This window comes from Lycorma delicatula, chromosome 10 (genome assembly GCF_047948215.1).
Source record: "Lycorma delicatula isolate Av1 chromosome 10, ASM4794821v1, whole genome shotgun sequence".
In the NCBI taxonomy this organism is placed as follows: Eukaryota; Metazoa; Arthropoda; class Insecta; order Hemiptera; family Fulgoridae; genus Lycorma; species Lycorma delicatula.
Window position 1 is genome coordinate 24,763,577 of NC_134464.1, and position 21,749 is coordinate 24,785,325.

A 21,749-nucleotide genomic window follows, 5' to 3' on the forward strand; every position below is an offset into this window, starting at 1 on the left:
CCTTTCATCATGAATATTTATTTTATGAGTATTATATTATATTTGGATAGTTAATAAGAAATAATATGCAAACGACTGCAAACAGCCTGTTTTTCAACTCTACTACTGCTTGTGTGAAGTGTTCTAAAATAACTTAAAAAAAAAGAAGTTTTTAACCGTAACAGACTATGTAAAATCCAAATTAATGGGTATCTAAATCTATACTATTAAATAAAGAGAAAGAGGGTTTTTGTTTGTTTGGGATAAACAAAAAACTACTTGATCAATCGCAACCAAATCTTTAGCCATGTTTCTTGGCATAAATGAGAAGGTTTTTAAATATATTTCATCTCGAAAGATCTCAAAAATGAAATATATATATGCATGTATATAGTAGTGGAGATTGCCGGTTGAAGCACAACTTTAATGGATTGAATTAATGAACTATGAACTGTGAGTTTCTATCACTGCGTGAGCTGGGTTTGAACTGAATGATTCAAATTAATCAAATTTATGTTTTTATAAAAATAATAAAATTAAATTTACATTAAGTTAAGTTTAAATAATTTCTGTTTAACAATGGGCTTTCTGTGGGAACTACGTGTGAGACTAGAGTGATGAGGTATGTGAGCACCTCGTGAGAGGCCACCATTAACTGGTAACAAACGGAGTGCCCCTACGCACTATTTTGGGAGGTGCAATGGGGTGGTATTATAATATTTCTCCACACAATTTTATAATTTTCAAAATTCAAACTGGGTATTTGTAAGTAGGTTGAAGGCTAACTTCTGCATACAACAGGTACAATCTCGATCTAACAGATCATGAAATTTTCGTCACCAATTGTGTGTGTGCCCACATTAGTTACCATAGTTACTATTATTCTATCTTTTGTAATTTAGTTTTTTTTCAGGTTTCTTCTATACAGCCTGAACACTATAATTATTATTTATCTGTACGATTCTCACACCATGAAGATAATGTACACTAATTTTAAATTCTCTGGTTTTCTTTTTCAATTGGATCGACTTATTTTTCCCCAAATTATAACTTCAAAAAGCTTTTTACTATTCAGATATTGTCTATTGAAGATTATGTTTATTAACAGAAATAAAGGAAGAAGTAAAATCAATATCTCTTATCAGTATTCTTCATGCCTGATTTAGTTAAAATGAATGAATGTCAACTGCAGACCACAGTTATTTCAGCTGGAACTTGTCATTTGAAAAACATATTCACTAAAAAATGTCTCTAAAATAAACAAAACAACCTAGGAAAATGACTCGGAATTTCCTAGGTAACATCCTAAGAAAATGGACTGTGCTAGCTTTTTCTTCCTTCACTGATTGTTAATTTAAAATAATTATTTATTATTTCTTTTTTTAGTAAAAGAAGTGCAAAATTTTAAGACTAAATAATTTTACGATCCACTTAATCAATTTTACCTGTTACAGATGAAATTGTTTAAGTGAATCTGAACAAATGAAAGTGAAAATGTTTGTCGATTCATCTGAACAAATAAATTTCAATTCTGTTCATAATAAGAGGCTTAATTTTAATTCAATAAAACATATATCTATGAGGCTATTAATGATTAGAAGTTAAAAGGCTGCCGTTTTGGATTTTCAAAGTTAATTATTGAGTATTATTGAGTACACATATACCAAATTTTATTAAATTATTCCAATTATTCTTAAGATATAAATTTTTAATGAAAAAAAAACAAATGTTAGAAGGATTTGGATTGTTTTTCCACATGAACTTTTTTTTAAATTTTGATGTCCTGAATCAGCCCCTTAAATTTTTAGACACCTCCCACAACACTCTTCATAAAAGAATAACTGTTTATACATGAAATAAAAGTAAGATAAATTTATGAAGATGCTAAATATATTAAATAAATACAGAATACCAATTTAGAAGATAGAAATGAAATAATTAAGCACAACTTTTTGTACACCTCAAACAATGATAAACATAATTCAGAGTTTATTAACTAAAGCGTAGCATTAATTACAACCATTTTGGTTTTATTACTTTTGTGAAAGAAAATCTTACAACTTTGTTGAAAATAAATTGATGAAAAGATATTTAAAAAGGCCAGTAATTTGTTAAAAATGGAAACTGAAGCGTAATAAGACATTATCATTATTCACTTTTAATGATAATGATGATTATATTGTTTGTAAAATATATGCACAAATGTTTCATAATCAAGACTTAAAATTGTTATTTTGTCATATCCTAAAATACTAATAGGAAGATGTTGATGAATTATTTTAAATATAGTTTAATAGAATTTAATTAATTAACTATGGTTTAGTGCAAATATTATATTTTTCTTGCTCTTGACAACATAAGGGCAACATAATGTTTATTAATAAACATTATATTATAGTGACTGTTTGCTGTCATATTTTTGTTTTTTTTTGTGGTTGTTCTAGGACTAAGTAATATGAATAACATTGGTTGTATAGTGGTGATTTCCGATAATATGCTTCTGAAATAGTTAATTTTATTAGCTGATGTAAATAATGAAAATTAAAGAAAATGTAAGACATCCTTAACTAAAATAAGATGAAAAGTTCAATAACATTATTTAGAATGGTTAAAAAAATTTAGATAATGAAAAAGTTAGATTAAATGTGACTGATATTTAATTGGCTTAAAATAAATTAGTTTACTTTATTTTTGAAATAGGCTTACAGTTATACATTTAATGCTGTAAAATGATAAACACAATTAGGCTAATACATATGTGAGATTTTACATACTATAATAAACTGGTTAACTAATTGCTTGTTTGGGATATTAAGCACTGAAAGATAAGATTTGATTCAAAAGATAAAAATAAATAATCTAAAATGAATCAAATACAATAAATATGATTTTAAAACATAGCTTTATCAATGTAACTGAAGAAGTTAACCATATTTCTTCATGAAATCAGAAAAAGCTATTAAGTAAAAATACTTTATATCTAAATGTTTGTGAAAAATTATAAAAGGCTCTTAATACAAGTATTTATTTACTTTTCTTTTATTTATTTTATTGAAGGAAATAAATAAAGGCCAAAGAGCACATGAATTCAGTGTGAATATGAAAAATTCCATAAAAAAACAATAAAACACTAATCATCGGATTGAGGAAGCTAACTTATTATCTTTTTCTTCGTCTTACAAGAAATATAATGAAGATAAGAGACCGTGGAGAAAACTGAATAATGAATTAAGAAGAGCAACACAAAAAACAAAGAAGAAATGGCTTTATGAGACCACTCACATGAAGAAAATTAAGAAAAAACAGGATGGTATAAACTAATGAACAAAAAGGTAAAAACAATAACATGGGATAAGTGGAGAAAAGGTACAGACACTAAAGACAACACTCTTAATAAATATATATACACAAAAACAGAACAATGTCCACAATGAATACACATTCAAATCCGACATGCTGTTTGACCACATTCTAAAGAGATGTTTGCTTAATATAAAAAAATTGCCAATAATATCAACTGAATCCAGGATGAAACAATGGCAGTACCAGTCATTGAACATGACCACAGGAACAATTAAAAATATGTCAAAATTTTAAATCTCATCAAATTCTGTTCAAAAGTTTATGTTTTTAAAGAAAAAAGTTATCACTGTTAACTTTGATACATTAACAAGATATATAAAACTAAATAACATTTTCTGCAACTTTAACATTATATTTTTTTTAATTTTTTAATGTATGTTTTAAAAAAGTGAAAAAAATGTTAGTAAAATATTTGATACTGAACAACAAAAGTAATTTACCTTTCTAAAATAAATAGCTACTTAATCACCAAATGGAAACACAGATAAAAGATTTTCTTATTAATAAAAACATAACTTTTATAAAACAAAAAACAGAAGTTCAATAAAATACTATATTTAAAACAAATAATAATTTGCAATTATATCATTTAAATAGAAAAAAAAATATTCTTATAATTTAAAAATCATTTAAAAAAAAAACAAAAATTAGTCTTCAAAAGAATCAGCAACCCCCTCTTCAATTTTATTGGTACTTAAAAGTACGCATTTTTATTTTGTATTTTTATAAAGTAATCTATATATATATAAATTTTATACAGTTTAAACTTAAATTAAAAGAATAAAAACATATTTGGCTAAGCTAAAAATGATAATTTTTAAAGCTTTATAAGTGTGTAATGTCAAAACGTTTAGTTTTTAAATTTTCACAATTCTGCTAATAAATTAACGTTCACGTAATTAACATTAACCTACGTCCAAATAACATTATTTAATAGTGTATTATTTTTCTTAATATAAAATATTATTATTAGAAGTACTTACATAGTTTATATGTAGAAGTCTTCCTAAACTGTCGATTCATATAGAAAAACACTACTTAACACAGCGAATACGCTACGGAATTTGATTAATTTTAACTACGGCTCTGTATTTAAAATGTAATTTATTGAATATGACAACGTTAATCATTAATAACACTGATACTAGATTAATAACTTATCAAAAACTTGTACGTATTAGATAAGTTAAAATATAAGTTTTATTTTTGGTTATTACACCGATAATGGAAGCAATTAATAAACATATATAAATTTTCTTCAATGTAACAGTACATATTTTGACACATTCAGTTGCTTTGACAGATAGCAGCAAGAACCAACTTGTATGGGACGAAATCAGAATTTGATCACACATCAGCTTCCAATATACGCTTTTAATGTAAAGATTACTTTACTACTACGTCACTAACATTACGTCACTACTACCAACAAAGTTACCGTACTACTTACATGTTTCTTCAACTCTATTATTGTTTAAAGATATCTTTTTATATTATTAATGTTGAATCATTTAGTTTCAATTTTTGAGTTAATAGTTTTTTACATTCTATACTTTTAAACTACTTTCTATATATTTATTTAAATAGAATTTTTTTAAATTTAATTAATAATCTTTTACAAAAAAAATAAGAATTTCTAATTGATAATTAGATTTGCTTTGCTTTAATCCTTATTATTTTCAATCAAAATTGCTCTATCTTAAATAAATTTCAAAGATTTTCTGAAAAAAGAAATTATGACTTCAAAAATGTAAACAGGTATACTTAACTATGTTACTTTCTAAGTTATTAATTGCCCCCTGAATGGTTTTAACTAACGTTTAATGATTTTATATTCCAGGTATTCTTTATAACCGTATTTGAAAATATATTAAGTTTCAAATCGTAATTAAATATGCCTCTAAGCACCTCAGTATACCTACGCGGCTGCGCCGGGGCCGGTTTCTGAACTACGTTTACTTCCTTAAGCTTTGAGGCAATATTTTCGAAACCCTTCACGAGAGCTGTGAAAGCTGCTCGGAGGAATTCTAGACGAGGCAATAAGCTCCCCTTGGTAGCTGCACTGGTACTCTTAGGGTTTGCTAAATAGGAAAACAACCCTTCTATTCCGTCAAAACATCATGATGGGCCAACGGGGCAGAGCTGCCAGGGCTGCCCCCGGCTTGTGAAAACTCTTCAACGATTGGGTTCATACCCTCCCGGGTGGTCACCCCTACATCCATTTTCGAACCAACATTATCTGAACCAGTGTTCGAGGAGGGCGAAGGAGAAGGCGCGTCAATATATGTGGCTGCATTGTCTGAAAGTGTAGGAGTTCCTGGATGCAGTTGCTTTGTCAACCGGCATCCGTAGTTTACTTTACCGCATTGCCGTGGGAAGCTAACCCTGAGTATAGCTGACCACCAGCCAATTATTATGGCTCCAAGCGCTATAAAATGGTGGACTAGTCGCTAAGCTGTTCGAGGTTCAGTTGCCGTGTGTGGCACAGACATTCGGTCTTATGCTTTAGGGCGACCGAATGGAGTGGTAGCGGGAGAAATGCCAAGCAAACCAATATATATACTTTTATTTTACATCAATATATTTTCTATATACTTGTGTGTGTATATATATATATATATATATATATATATATATATATATAGAAAGCTGAGGAATGTGCAACAATATGGTTAAATTAGAACGTGCCACGATTCTATCGGGTAAAAAGATTTAAGGAAAAAATATTTTTGGAAAATACGTGAGTTAAAAATATTAACATATGCACATAAATGCAATAAAAAATAAACTAAATATGAAGAACTACATATGCTTGCGCAGATATTACTTTCAAAGTATACGGTACTTGTTTTGATGGAAATATTTATTATTTTCGTTAAAATAGGACGAAATTAAAAAAAAATTTTTAACAGTAATTCTTCCATAGAAAGCTTAGGATCACTGAAGGGGAATATAGTTCGATATAATGTACTACAAGCTACACACACACACACACACACAGACAGACACACACACACACACACACACACACACACACACACACACACAGAGAGAGAGAGAGAGAGAGAGAGAGAGAGAGAGAGAGAGAGAGAGAGAGAGAGAGAGAGAGATTTTATTAACCCCCTCTTTGAAACTGTTGAGTGCGTTATTATAGCCGAAAACCGACTTTATTCCGTTTGTTATTTACACACAATAAATAAACTATCTGATGTTGATTCTGTGATTAAAAAAATAAACCGTTTGAAAATAAAAACATGACTCAATATTTTTACATCCTCTTCATTTCATAATTAAAGAGAAAATAAAAATTAGATATTAATATCATATCAATCGAATTAATTAATTATTAAAGACGAACAGATTATGAATATTTGTTTTAGTAATGGGGCGTGAAGACGATAACCGTTAATTGCCGCGCTGTCTGGCCTGCGTCTCTTTGTTATGTAATGTTGTGTAACCCTTCCTCACTCCATCCTAGTATAAACGTTCAACGTTCAAGGTTAGACAGGCTACCACGTTAATACATCCCAGAATTGAGTTTGCTATTTTATAAAATAATTAAAGTCAACAATATCAGATAAAACGTTCAACTTTTCGCTTTACGTTCGCTTTCACGGTCTGATTATTTTTATTTATTTATTTTTGAATTTGTTATCTTTATATGCAAATTAAAAAAAAATTCGCTAATTCAAAGAGTGGAACCCAATACATTTAGTTTTTTTAATCTGGTTAAACTGTATATTTGTGAGCTGATGTCTTAAGTTGAGAATCGAACCCGAAACCTTCAACGTTTCAATCGGTTCTTTCCAACATATTAGTCAAACTTGTTTACAGATGATACTTAAGTAAATAAAATTGAACTGTGAAGAACAAATCGATTCCGTATCTAATATTCACATGAATATAAGCAATCTGAGACAGAAGCATTACGCAAGTAATTATTTGTAGAGTCAATCCCGGGGCTTTAAGATCATGAATAGTGTTTTTTAAAGACGATACTCGGATAAGCATATTATACTGTGCACTGTCTCCAAGCTGAGAAAAAATCCGGACAAAATCGTTTGAGTAACCTTTTTTTAATAGCCAATATTCAAACAAGCATTAAACATATAAGCTAGTGTCCAAGCAGAGAATAGAACCCAAAACCTTCAGTACATCATTTGTTTTTTATATTACGAAGGCGACAAAATAGATTATAAAAATGAAAATGACACCCAACAAAATCTAATTACATGTCGCTTAATAGAATCTCTGGATTAAAGTGTTTTATTCATCGATAACCAAGTATTATTTAAAAACAAAGAATTATATTTTAAAAGATCTAAATAAAATTAAATTAGGCTTTACGTGTATACTAAAGTTTATTTATAAGTAGATTCGTGTACGTGTATGCACGCACGTACACACACATACATTTGATTTGAATATTGAATGTTGCTGAACTGTAAAATATGGAAGTCGGTTAGATATGATAACTTTGAACTTTAGAAATAATATTAATCATTACCTCCTTACGTACCATTCATGATTTTTGTAATCTATGTCATAAAAGATGCCCTATTTTTTAAATTCCTGATTAGATATTTAAAAAATAGTGATACTAAACAAAAATTATTTATGAGCTTGCAGGTCTGTGTTGACATGTACGAAATGAGTTTGATTACATACATAACAGTTTGTTAGATATAATTAATTAAGTAAAAATGTCATTATAACGCTGGCTGTTTTAGTAATAGGTGCATTTATAAAAGATATTTTAATATTTTATGTAATTATAAGTTCGTCAAGTCTGATAAATAATAACAATATAGTAAAACTAATTTAATATTAGACAACCTATGCTGGATAGTGAGTAGTTAAAAAAAAAATAAATAAATAAATGGAATAATTTTTTCATTACTTTAATGTTTAAAAGTACTCGTTAAAAGATGTCTGTTGTTGGCGGTCGCGCCGTGGTGGGGAGAAGACAGGCAGTGTAAACAGAGATGGTGGCTTGTTAAAAAAAAAATTAGATGGAATAATTTTTTCATTACTTAAATGTTTAAAAGTACTAGTTAGAAGATGTCTGTTGTTGGCGGTCGCGCCGTAGTGGGGGGAAGACAGGCGACAGGCAAACATAATGCGTGCAAACAGAGAAATAACTAATCAAGCCAGCAACTCTAGTACTGGACTGGCGGGAAATTGTCGGTAGATAGATTGATTACGCATACGCATTCAGTTAGTGCCTCGAGTTAATATTCACTCTTTTTTAACATAACCTAATCCAGTTGTTAACGTCATCCAGTTTATATCTTTTGTATGAGACGTCTGTTATTATTGGCAAAGGTGAGTTTTATTTTTTTTATTAATATTATTACGGAATATTATAACATCTTTGAAACAATAATTCCCATTTGTTTTATTTGTTATATTCAAATTATTTATTAGATTAAAAATGTTAGAACTCAGTTTACAATCATTTATTTTTACAAAATAAATTAATAATTATTTACTGTGTTTATCTGTTGACAATGTATCCAAATAGTTCTAAATAGTTGAGAACCAGAATCGCAAAAATAAACAAAAAATGAAATGAGTTATATGCTTGGTTATATAGGTTATTTGGCCATTAATTAACTAGGGAAGTAAAATTTATTGTATATAAATTTACTGATGTAAGCCAAGTGTATTTCATGTGTTAGAAAGAGGTTTTCAACATGAAATTTATCATATTCCATTTTAGATATATTAATTTTTAAGTCGGATCAGTAAATAAAATCATCAGTAACTACATTGAAGGCTGATTCGTTATTAGGAGGGATTATATCGGAATCAAACACGGGGCCTTCTGTTTTACAGGCAAACATGCTTATGCCATCGAATGGATAAAAAATTAACAATCTTTAATGATAGCAATTTTATCACAAATTACATGAATAATTTTTAAAGAAAAGTGGTGTATTTAAATTACAAAATAATTTGTTGAGAAACAATGTTCACTTTTCGCAATCATTACTTCTGAACTGTATGATAAACGATAAAATTATTGTTACAGATAATTTTATTTTTTTTTATGTTTTCTATTCATTCGTTTAAATGAAAGAATGTATGTTATTTGTGCTGAAAAGAGTAGTAACATTCCTAAATAATAACTTTATTCACCTCTGTAAAATTAACAGAACTAGGTTTTTTTTTTGCTGCACAATACGAGTTTACAAGAGCCTCATTTTACTTCCCGATAACTTTTTTAAGAAATTACAAAACTATTTAATAGGCTCTTATTACCTATTCATTCAAAATAAAATTAAATGATCTTACTTTACAGAACCAATATTAATCAGTTAATGAACTTTTAATGATTAATTATTAAAAAAAAACTTGAATATTCTGCATCTTCAATTAATATGTACAAATGTTATATAGTCAAATGATTTTCATTAACGCTTTCTAAATTGTATATATTTTATAAACATAATAACTTCACATATTTTTAAAGGTAATTATGCCATTTTTTGTTGTATAAAATCAGTGATTATTTTACTAACTGATTATACAATTTTTTTTTTTTTTTTTATAAATAAAAGTAAAATTATAATATACTGATTCGTTAATATAATTAAAAAAATTAATAAAAAAATTTTACCGTAAAAATTAAAAATTTTTTTTTTCATCTTACCGGTAATAGTTGGAAGGTTTATTCTATGTAAATGTGTTATAAGTGAAAAACGCAACCCAGTAAATAATATGATGCCTAAGTTCACGGGCAAGGGGCCAAGAGGGAAGTAAAAGTCATGTTAATTGGCAACATGGCACCTGTCAATTACTAATAGATCTATTTCTTATACAAGCTATTAATATTAAGATTCACCGTATATTAAGAGAGGGGAAGAGTACAGACTCTCCCCCCTCGGTTGTCTCTCGTTCTCTTTGTTCGTGTCGAAATTCATCAAACTGCGTATGTCAAAATGTGTGTTACGTTGATGAAAAATTTTATTTGTTTATAAAATAAACAAATAAAATAGCTGCTTCCATTATATTCAGAGCGATGTAGAAAAAATAAACAAATCTTACATAATAATAATATTAGCTTACATTTTCTTTCTGATAATTTATTAATCTATTAAAAGTGTTGTTAACGAATAACGTTGTCATACAGTAAATAATGCTTTATTTCTTTTCTGTAGTGTTTTAAAAATCGTATCAAATTTTGATTATTTGTATTTATCGTATTAGATGTATATTAGATGTATTTTACGTGAAGCTACAAAACCGTTTAGAAAATAATTCTACGTGTTAACTAGGTAAGTTCTTTCAAATAATAATATTTTGTAATAAGAAAAATGGTACACAAATAATGTGATTATTGGTTAACTTATGGGAATTTAATGAACTAATTTGCGCATTTTGTTTTGGCAAAAATCATTATTTTTAGATTAGTCAAATATATTTTTATTCTTGTTATTTTAATTAAAATTAAGTACAGATTACTTTATAAAAATATGTAACTAAAATAATTTGCTTTCAAGTAAGTCCCGATACACTAGTACACTAGAGTTTGCTGAATATTTTGTATACTAAACGTTTTATTTACGTATTTCTATTTAAAAGTTAATTATTTCGGATATCAATATTCTAATAAAGTTCTGTTTTTTTTTTAGATTTCTGTTAATAACAAAACCTTTTGCCTGTGTCTACATTTGGTGATTAATAAATTAGCTATCTATTTTAGAAACATAAATTGCCTTTGTTGTTTAGTATGAAACACTTTATAAATATTTTCTCACTTTTCTTTGAAACCTACATTGATATGTTCTGTAGATCAAAACGGTCGGTTTTTATGTTAGATGGTCAGACTTATTAACTTTTTTCGACAAAAATTTAGCCAAAAGTTTTGTTCTGATTTTTTTTTCATTTTTATTTTTTATTAACCGTGATAACTTACAATTGTACAACATAAAAGGGTAATGATGAATGAGGCTTTCAATTATTTAATTTTACCTAATATTCAATAAAAAGATATACCGGTTGTAAATATTCGTTTAATAATAACGTGTAATAATGTTAACGATTTTCTGCTTGCCGAAGCACTGTCAACAACTCTCCCCTCCACCAAAACAATCAGTGCCCTCTCAAGGTTAAACAATTTCACTGCTGCGTTCCGTTCACGCAGTAACGTAAAGCACGTTTCAACAAATAATTAAATAATAGTTTATAATACCGGGCGATCATTTGAAAAGTTACCGCATTTATTATTCAACAGATATCAGTCCAATTGTATTTCCGTTTGCAGGCATGTATACCATTCTCAGGGGGAACCTTTCTAAAATTATTTTCAAAGTGGTGGAACATATTCTCTCCGCTTCACTTACCCCGACTCAAAAATCTTATATGGCAATAGCAAAATTTAATTCTATTAATTTACAATAATTGACAACCCGAAAAATAATGAATTTTGGTGAAAAGAGAATTAAAATCCGCCCGCTCCTTCATTACATTACATTATTTTTTCGGGTTGTTAATTAATGGAATTAAATGTTACCGTTGCCAAATAAGATTCTTGAGTTTGGGGTAGGTGTAGCAGAGAGGGTATAGGTTTCATTCCCTTTGAAGATAACTGTAGAAAGGTTCCCCCGACAACGGTATACTTGCCGGCAAATAGAAATACGAAGAGACTGAAAGCTGTTGAATAACAAAGGCCTATTTACACACATCGGTGTTCTCCGTGGTCGATCAGTGATGCCAATTCACGCACATCCGACATCTTTCTTTCTTTATTTTTCCTGTTTAGCCTCCGGTAAGATTACCGTTTAGATAAATCTTCAGAGGATGACTGAGAATGATATGTGTGAGTGTATAAATGAAGTGTAGTCTTGTACATTCTCAGTTCGACAGTTCCTGAGATGTGCGGTTAATTGAAACCCGACCGCCAAAGAACACCGGTATCCACGATCTAGTATTCAAATATGTGTAAAAATAACCGGCTTTACTAGGATTTGAACGCTGAAACTCTCGACTTCCAAATCAGCTGATTTGGGAAGACGCGAAACATCCGACATCTATCCGTAGTACATATCACACAGTAAGTACTGCAGTCCTAATTGGCGTCGCTGATCGATCAGGATAACATTGATACTGATGTGCGTAAATAGACCTTAAATGTAGTAACTTTTCAGATGATCATCCGGTATGTAGAGGTTTAAATGTAAAGGGAAAGATTTCTGTATGAATCAGAACATTATAATCGGTCATTAATCGCAATTAAATGTCGAAATCTGTCAACCGATTTATAAACATATACTGTTAAAAGTAATGACGTAATGTGTTGATAAAAATAAATACACATGGAAATGTTAAACGATATGCGATATCAATTGTAAATATTTCATTTCCTTTTCCCACGGCCGACCGTGAAATTGCGATTTTTGCTTCCTTGTACGAAGTAAAAGAAGTATTGTGATCGCGAAAATTTTCGGTTTTCAAATTTTAACAGAAATATTCATTTTGACCATCCTCGAATCCATTTTGACTAGTTCGGCGTGACCGACGTAAAATATCTATCTCGCATAACTCAAAAACTATTAGCCGCAGGATCTTGAAACATCGGTTTAGGACTGTCGTAACATCTAATTTTGCATCTTCGCAATAGAGTGAACCAAAAGTGTCCAAAAAAGCCCAAAATCCCCAAAAAATTAGATTTTGGGCTTTTTCTTAACTGCAGTTAACAGCCATAATTAAGAGCTTTTCAACGGTATATCTTAAACGGTACTTATTTTCACCGGTTCCAGAATTATATCCAAATAAAATTTTAATTAATGAAATTTTTGGGTCGTTCAAGGAGAAGACACATCGGTTCGAATCCGACTTCATTACCTTTTTTTTTAACTTAAATATATTGATATATTAATAATTATTAACCTCCGATTGAAAAAAAATGTTAACTTTTCTAACTATTTTTTTAAATTTAAATATATTGATTTATTAATAACTAGCAGATCCGGCAATGCTTCGCTATTGCTAGATTTGAGTATATATATATATATATAATTAAGTGAACACAATTGAAAGTTTGATAAAACATTAAAACTAAATGAACATTACGGACTTCGCAAAAGTTAATTTTTCCCTGTTACCCTTTCTCCCTTTTCCCTTTCCCCCGCGTCTCCATTTTCATTTCCCATTCCCATTCCTCCTTTCAATTACTTTCCTCTCTCTCTTTCCCATATTTCCCCTTCAGCTTTCCTTTTTTCTCCTTTCCCATTTCCTTTTCTGCGTTTTCTTTTTCCCAATTTCCCCATTTCCCTTTTTAGATTTTTCCCTTTCTTCCTTTTTCTCCGCGCGTGAATCGGTCCAGTAGTTTTTTTAGTCTACAGCGGACACGCATATCGGAAACATTGAAATGGAATCGTAAAATATTTAGTATAGTGTGTGTTGCTTTTACGTCCAACAGATGGCGCTGTTTTTTTTTAAAAAACATGTTTTTACCTAAAACAAGTGTAAAATTTTAGGTATATAAAAACACGCGCGTATTCGAATGCAACGTCGTGTCAAAATTTCAAAGCGATCGGTGAAGAACTTTCGGACTCTCGTTGTTCTTAAAATATCGCAAAACTGGAACAAAGCACAACATAACCCCACTAACAAAGACGCTTTTACAACATAACCAAACGTAAACGGAAAACAACTAACCGACCGATCTATATTTCGATTGGAGTATAGCCCAAATACACAGCATTTTATTATTAACAGAAAGAACGGGTTTTTTTCTGAGAAAAAATAACAAACGGTGTAGAAAAAACATTCGTTTACGGTTTCGTATAATTTTTACTAGAGTCCTGATAAACGGACGTTGGCACTAAATATATTTGGCTGCCCAAAATTATAATGTAAGCTAATAAATAAATAAATATATTTTATTACTTTATTAGTAAATTGAGCTTTTTAATTTGTTATCATTAATGAAATAAGTGCAGCTTAGTTATGCTTGATACTCAATTTGTATGCATCAGCTTAGCCTATTTGTATTACGACCTCATAAATAAAAAAATAAAAATACATTATAAATTCTATTTTAGTATATAAGTAAAAAACACAAATACTACATCAGTAAGCGAATAACATTTTAAAAATAAAAGATACTTTTGCAAAGTGCGTTTTTAATGAAGAGAAACGTTTTCACACTCGAGGGATTTACGTTTGTGTATATGTGACTTTGTTGGGTCGTTCGCTAACCTCGTGGACTCTTCGAAACAGCTGATCATCGTGCTGGTTAACCGGCTATTGTGTCAAGGACACAATAGCCCCCCCCCCGTTCCTTTCCATAACTGGTAATGAACGACCGGGGGGGTGGCGACCGGAAAGTCACTAGGCGGGTGACTTCCCTACGACTTGTGTCTCGCGACAGGCAAGTGAGGATGCCGAACTTCAACGAAACAGGCCGATTGTAGTCACGCGCCACACTACTCTTGGCGCTTTATTTGAATGCGTGAGGATGCATGAACATATCAAGCAATCGGATTTATTATTAAATAATATTAATATTAAAAGATAAAAATTATTGTGTTAATAGGCTTCTGAAATAAGAATTAATAATAATTGAACTAAATTCACCTGGTTTCCCCTATTTCCTCATACTGTGTTTCTGTTAGGAGTTAAGTAAGTATTTCTACGAGTAGCAAATTATATTTAGACTAAATCTATTTCTTATAAATTTCAGTATCACTAACTACATACACCCTTTCAAAATTAATGATCGGAGAATATTTAAATTTTCAAAAACAATTCCTTTATATTCTTCAATATAAATGTGACGAGAGAGTAAGGTTACACAAAAATCTGATTTCAAGAACATACGTCTGTACGCATCCGTTGTAAGATTTTCCAACGTCTCTAATAATCGAAATTCTAAGTATTCTCAAGGAACAGCAGCTTACATAAACTTTCCGTTGTTGACTTTTCCTCAAAAATATTTTATTTGATGTACGTCTTCTATTCCCTAGTTAATTGTTTCTTGAATTGAAAAAAAATCCTTTTTAGATTATTTACTGTAACTAACATGTATTTTTTTTTAAATGACCTTGCTATTTATAAAAGTATTACTAATTCCGTAATCAAATATGCCACTCACCTGTTCGTTAGGAGGGATTTATGCCACTTATCGCGTTGTATTTGTTCACACAGATTCACACTTTTGTACTGCATGTAAGTTCATTTAAATAGGATCTATCATTGCCCTGTTTGTTTCGCACTCTCGATTGTTTTTCAGTCGTCGAAAGCAATGAAATCCTTTTTGGTATTTGGATCCTTAATACTGTAAACGAAATTCTCAGAATGATTGATATTGCAGTTATTAAAATAATAATTCCTATTATCTTTTCTGCTAATATCACTATAGGTTTTGTTTTGAGCACTCTTTACCTTTCTTAGCTTTATTCTTTTATAATTTGTTGACGCGTGTTCGAAATACTTCATTGTCAAAAATGATATTGTATTAGTAATTTTAATCTTCTGTTAATCTTTATATAGCGTTTATTCAACGCCCTTCCTTATATTTGACGTCATGCCTTATCTTTATTTCCTGTTTAGCCTCCGGAACGACCATAAGGTATTACTTCAGAGGATTGTATGAATGAATGTAAATGAAGTGTAATGTTGTACAGTCTCAGGTCGACCATTACTGAGATGTGTGGTTAATTGAAACCCAGCCATCAAAGACACCGGTATCTGTGATCTAGTATTGAAATCCATATAATACTGTCTTTACTGGGACATGAAACTAAGAACTCTCGACTTCGAAATTAATTTTTATACTTATCTTTTAATTTTATTTATCTATTTTCTGCTTTTAATAAATTGAGGTTGAAAAGGACACCCGCTTGTCTGTTGATCTGTTCATTTATGATCGTTTTATTGTTACTTTTTAATTTAAAGATTTTTAGATATTGTAAAATGTTCATTCTTCTTCCTTTAACACATTTGTGAAAGTATTTTTAAAAAATCTCATGTGTTAGTTACATCTTAATTTTAATTTCCTTTCCGTTTGTCAATGTATGTTGCACTGCATTTAACATTTTATTTTGGATATACACAATTACTTTCTATATATCTTTTTCTTCCATTTTACTTCTAAAAATCAAAAACAAGATTTTAATTATGTAGCGCATTTAATAAAAGAAGGACATTCCCCAATGAAAATGGAAGCAACAATGAAATTAATTCACGAATCTGTGAATTCTCATTTTTTTCGTGGGAGAAAAATATACATGTATGTAGAAAAATATTAGTGCCATATTTCAACCTTTTTGGTCAACTCGTTTTAGATACAATATTGAATATCCCCCCCCCCCCCATATATTGATTGACTTAAAACTTTGGAATTTTTAATGAAGAGAACCGCGAGAAAAGTTTCGACCACTACACATAAAACAAAAATTCAAAATGGCAACAACTACCCTCCCTTTTTTAATTTTCTCCAAAACTTAATGGCATCTAGTCCCTTATGTAGAAAATTTTTGGGCCATTTTCGAAGAAAATGTTCGTTCAGCCACTAATTACACTTAGATATTAATCAAAATACAGGCCAACAAATGTACATACATCTTTCCTAAATTTCTACGGATTTTTAAAAAACCGTTTTTTGGACTCGGGGAGGTTATGAAACGTTTGCAAAAAAACCCGATATAGAAATTTTGGGCCGATGAATATGTTATACAAACTCTTTATAGTTGTAGCATTTACGTAGAAGCAATAGAGCTGCAGTCGATAAAGTAAAAATACCGGTATTTCTAAAAATATGTTATAAAACATGCCTTAATAAAATAATAATTGAAAAAAAACAAAATAGTGTTTAGTGCAGAAGTGTGTACACAATTTAAGTATGCAAGTGAGCATACTTCCCATGGTTTACTATAGAAACGGTATAGGCTGCAATGAACCCGTTCTGTTTATCAACCTTCTCTGTCTCATGCCGTCCTCCCATTACTTACCCGCTGACTCATCTTTTCACCTTGTACATCCAGCTAACACAAAAAATTATTACCTCTGAAATACCTATGCAAAATATTCCTCTGTCACCGTATGATCAAAAAATATTTTATAAATATTTTGCAATGCCTATTGAACTATTTTATTTTTCATTTATTAAATACTATTTATTACTTTAAACAAATGATTTTATTACTTTTATTTATTATTAAACATTTCGTTTTTATCACAATTTGAATTTTTTTGTTTAAGTTTGTACATACGAGTAAGCATTATTCTTGTTTACATTGCTTTAAACAAATTGTGGTCTATATCTTATAATATTGCATCTATAAAAACATCGGTGAGCTTGATAAACTCCCATAAGATTATTGCTTTTTTGTTTAACTTTTCGGACCACTGTTAGGTATTATTTCAGAGGATGTGATGAATGATTTGTAGCATGTGTGAAAATTCCATGCCTGACTGGGATTCGAACCCTGGACCGCCGGGTGTGTACTATTCATTACAAAATGGTGGCTGGGTATAGTATTCAGCCTTGAATTATCAATCTCCCACATGCAGTTAGGGTTAACAATCTCTGCCAGTCTAACACCTAAAATGCATCAGATAAACAATATAAAACATTTTCTGAAGTGATCCAAAGATAGTGATCACAATGACCCAGGCTAAATTACAGTTATATATTTCACACAGTTTGATATGATAGTGTTGAAAATATGGCAAAATATAATTTTTCTTGGTAAATAAGTAAATTTTGTTTATTTATTCTCTTCATTGATTAATTACTTTCATCATGAATATTGAATGTATTTTATTTTATGAGTATTATATATATTATTTGGGTAGTTAATGAGAAGTGGCTACTTAATAGTGAAGTGGCTTTCTCTTTTTGGGTTGTTAAAAGTAAATAGTTTCATAAGGTAAATAAGTTGTAGTGTTTTGAATTATTGATCTAAAGGCAACCTTTTGATTATTCTTTATCCATTGATTATTTTGTCTGATTTTCATGTGATTATCATTCAAATGTATCAAATTCATTTTTACATCTCTTGTCATGTATGTTTTCAATTTTTGCTTTTTGTTGAACTGGTTTGAAATTGTTGAATTTGATTGAGTAGCTTTACCTACAATAATGTGCTTTTTCATTCACACTTACTGGCTTTTCACTGCACCTATCAACATCATGTTTGATTATGGAATTTTCAGAATAATGATGTTTGACACCAATGAATTAATGTTCACCGAAATAATAAATTTGGGTTTTTTTCATTTTGAATATTGTATAATTTTGTTTTTTCACATTTAAAAAGTTTTTTTAGGGGCGATGCCTTTTGGTCGAGCATATTCATTGGATTCGGATTATCTTAATACATTATGATGTAAGGTAAAAGTAACACTTCATTTCTTTTGTAAATAGCAACATCTAATCTGATAAAATTCACATTCAAGTCTTTAGGAAAATTAACAATGTGTTTTTTTTTACCATTTCCAGCAAACCCTTTTGCATTTTGCTAACAGTGAATGTGACTTTTTCATGTTTTATTCCAAATACTAGTGATATGCCACAGTCAATGTACAAGTTTATTGTTGAAATGTTGGGAACTGAATTGATCATAGAGTAAAGTTGTGGAAAATAAGTTGGGTAAAGTTGTGGCCAATAACAGTTTCTTGATCATGATCCAATCATTTTCTATTTAAAGAATCATCAGTGAAAACATTGCATTTTCCATCAAAATAGCACAACATACCCAATGATGTTAGAATGTAAAATTTTTAAGTAATTTCTTTGAACGGAAATTACAAGTACAACCTATCAACATGGTCATGTAATGCTAGTCTTTGAAATCTGTATGGTGTATTCTTTTTAAGGGTACAATTGAAGAACAGCATGTGCATCTCCTCAGTTTTATGATTATTGACATTAAGATCTCTTTCATCTGGAAATAAACATTCAATTGTCAATTCGATTTGAGTCATATTTGTTTCTTTTGAAACTTTGATTTGCAATATTTTACATATTGTTGGTACATTTAAAAGACTGTAATTCTTTTGTTCTTATGACTTTGAAGAGTAGCTATAAGACATTTTGGCAGGCAGGCTCTAACAAGTTCAATGTGGAACTTGGAGAAATAATATGGCACTATATATAACATATTGATAATTATCAAAATTACCAAGCAGCACCTAAAACTAAAGAATTTAAATTAGTTTTAACAAATAAAAAGATTTAAAAAATATGCAGTGTTAATTGTAGTATAATAATAATAATAATAAAAATAATGTCTAAAGCTAAGAAAAAATTATGTTTGAAGGTATGTCAGTCTGACTCAAGAGTGTGGTAGATTTTTGAGCCCTATGTATTTTAAAAACATATTTATCGGTGATTCATGCAAACATGATAAACCTTATAACAAACTTATAAGGTAAAAAAAGATAAAAAACTTATAACAAACAATTAGTTAAGAAAAAATTTGAAAAAAGCATGCTATTCAATTGTTAAGAACATCTATTTAAAGTAACATTTTTTTGTAATTGAATCCAAATGTAAAAAACAAATGGTTTAGAAGAAACACGAAAATGTAAGCTACTCAATCATTAAAAGCAACATCTATTATTTTGCTATTTTATTATTTAGTATTTAAAACAGTTTGCTTAACTTTAATCCCCTTTATTCATATTGGCCATTCACTTCAAAAGTGGAATGATTCAGGAATCATAAGAGGTGTTTAATATTTTTACTCGGTTGTTTAAACGATTATTTTGTTTACTCTTTAATTTATTGTATATAGTATATAGTATATTGTATATAGTGAAAACAAAAACAAATGTAATAAAATGAGTAGACCTGGAAATGTAGCCATCTTTATAATGATCCTGATCTGACTTCCACTTTCAGATCACTACATTGATTGGGCACTATGGTCATGGCTTATTGCAGATTATGTATAATAGAAAATGATTTTGGAATTGAACTTACACCACCATTATAACTGGTAATGTGGTAGCCAGGGCTGATGTGATAGCAGGTGTAAAGAGACCCTTCTGTACTCACTATGCACTTTACTATGTAATGTTGAGAGTAACAAATAGTATTCAGTTTCTTTGTACATCAATTTTTTTTGGATTCAGAATAAACAATTGTTTTTTTGGGTCTTTTTTCAACTAAAAATGTTTTTTTTTTGAAAGAGGATAAAGTATTATTTTTTCTGGTAGTAAATTGTAATTGATGTGATCTATTCATATTGAGTTAAGGTTTTCTAGACAAATTCTTCTGATTTTGGTTTGGTTATCGTGCTTAGTAGTAGTAATCCATAATGCAGATAGTGTGTTCAGATATTTTTTTGCTAGAATTAATGATTCATCTATTGTATTTATATTAAAATCACTGCTAATTTTCCCTTGATTTATTTCAATTTTCAGATATTCTTCTAGTTCTTCAATAAATTCAATCATGCTTCCTGATAGTGGTCTATGTATTACTATTAAGTGATTTTTTTTTAACTCTTGATAATTTCAATTTCTATAGATTTTACTTTTTATAGTTTTGGCTTTTGGATTGTATACCTTACATTCTCTTTTATAAATATTATAATTCCATTTTCTTCATGTTCTCTGTTTTGATATTTATTATATCCATTTACATTATAAATATTACTTTTACATAAATTGACTTCTGATAGACAAATTATGTCTTTTTCAATTCTCATTCTTTTTAATTGCATATTTAGTGTACACCAGTTTACATTAAGCTGTTTCTGTTTAATGAGGATTATATTTAGATTAGGCTTGTATTTATTATTTGTACTGTTGTATTTTCCAATTTGTATTATATATTTTTTCATTATTATTCATTAATATTTCATGATTTTGCATTTTCAGATTCATTTTTGTTTGAGTATGTAAATAAATTTTTATAGTGTTATATATACTTTTTGTCCAATGAAGAAACATCAAAACCAGTATATATAAAATTGTGGCTAAGCTTGGTCCTTTTCCGGTGAGTGGGTACCAATTTTTTCAAAAAGTAACAAAGTACCCATATATTTTTTGTTTTTTAATAACCAAATTAATCTCCAAAACATAATTTTTATTAAAATAACCCAATAGCTCTTTAGGGTCACATTCCTTCTTATTGTGATTTTTAGCTCACCACCACAAACTTTCATTACTTTGATTATATGCATCTGTTTTTGGATCAACAAAGTTTTCACTATGGTTTTCTGTATCTGTTTGTAATTAGTCAAGGTTAGCGAGCAAAACGAGTGTAGGATAAGTTTGGTTAGATTATATTTATAATTTCTCTACAAATGCCCACTGATTTGAAAGAATTCTGCCTGTATTGTACTTTCTTTTTGAAAATGAGGACTTGTCTATTTCTATTGTCATTTGTGTAAGTATATAATTCATACCTTCTAAATCTTCTATACAATCTTTTACATCTATAC

General features: G+C 29.3%; 1 protein-coding gene across 1 annotated transcript in view; it reads left to right on the plus strand.

Moving 5' to 3' along the window:
• The first annotated feature begins 8,402 nt into the window (after positions 1 to 8,402).
• LOC142331286 (uncharacterized) overlaps positions 8,403 to 21,749 on the plus strand; it is a 119,421-nt gene continuing 106,074 nt past the window's right edge. Inside the window, exon 1 of the mRNA XM_075377080.1 lies at positions 8,403 to 8,667. Within this exon, the coding sequence (XP_075233195.1) occupies positions 8,641 to 8,667 (27 nt within the window). The 5' untranslated portion in view covers positions 8,403 to 8,640. The remainder of the gene's footprint in view (positions 8,668 to 21,749) is intronic.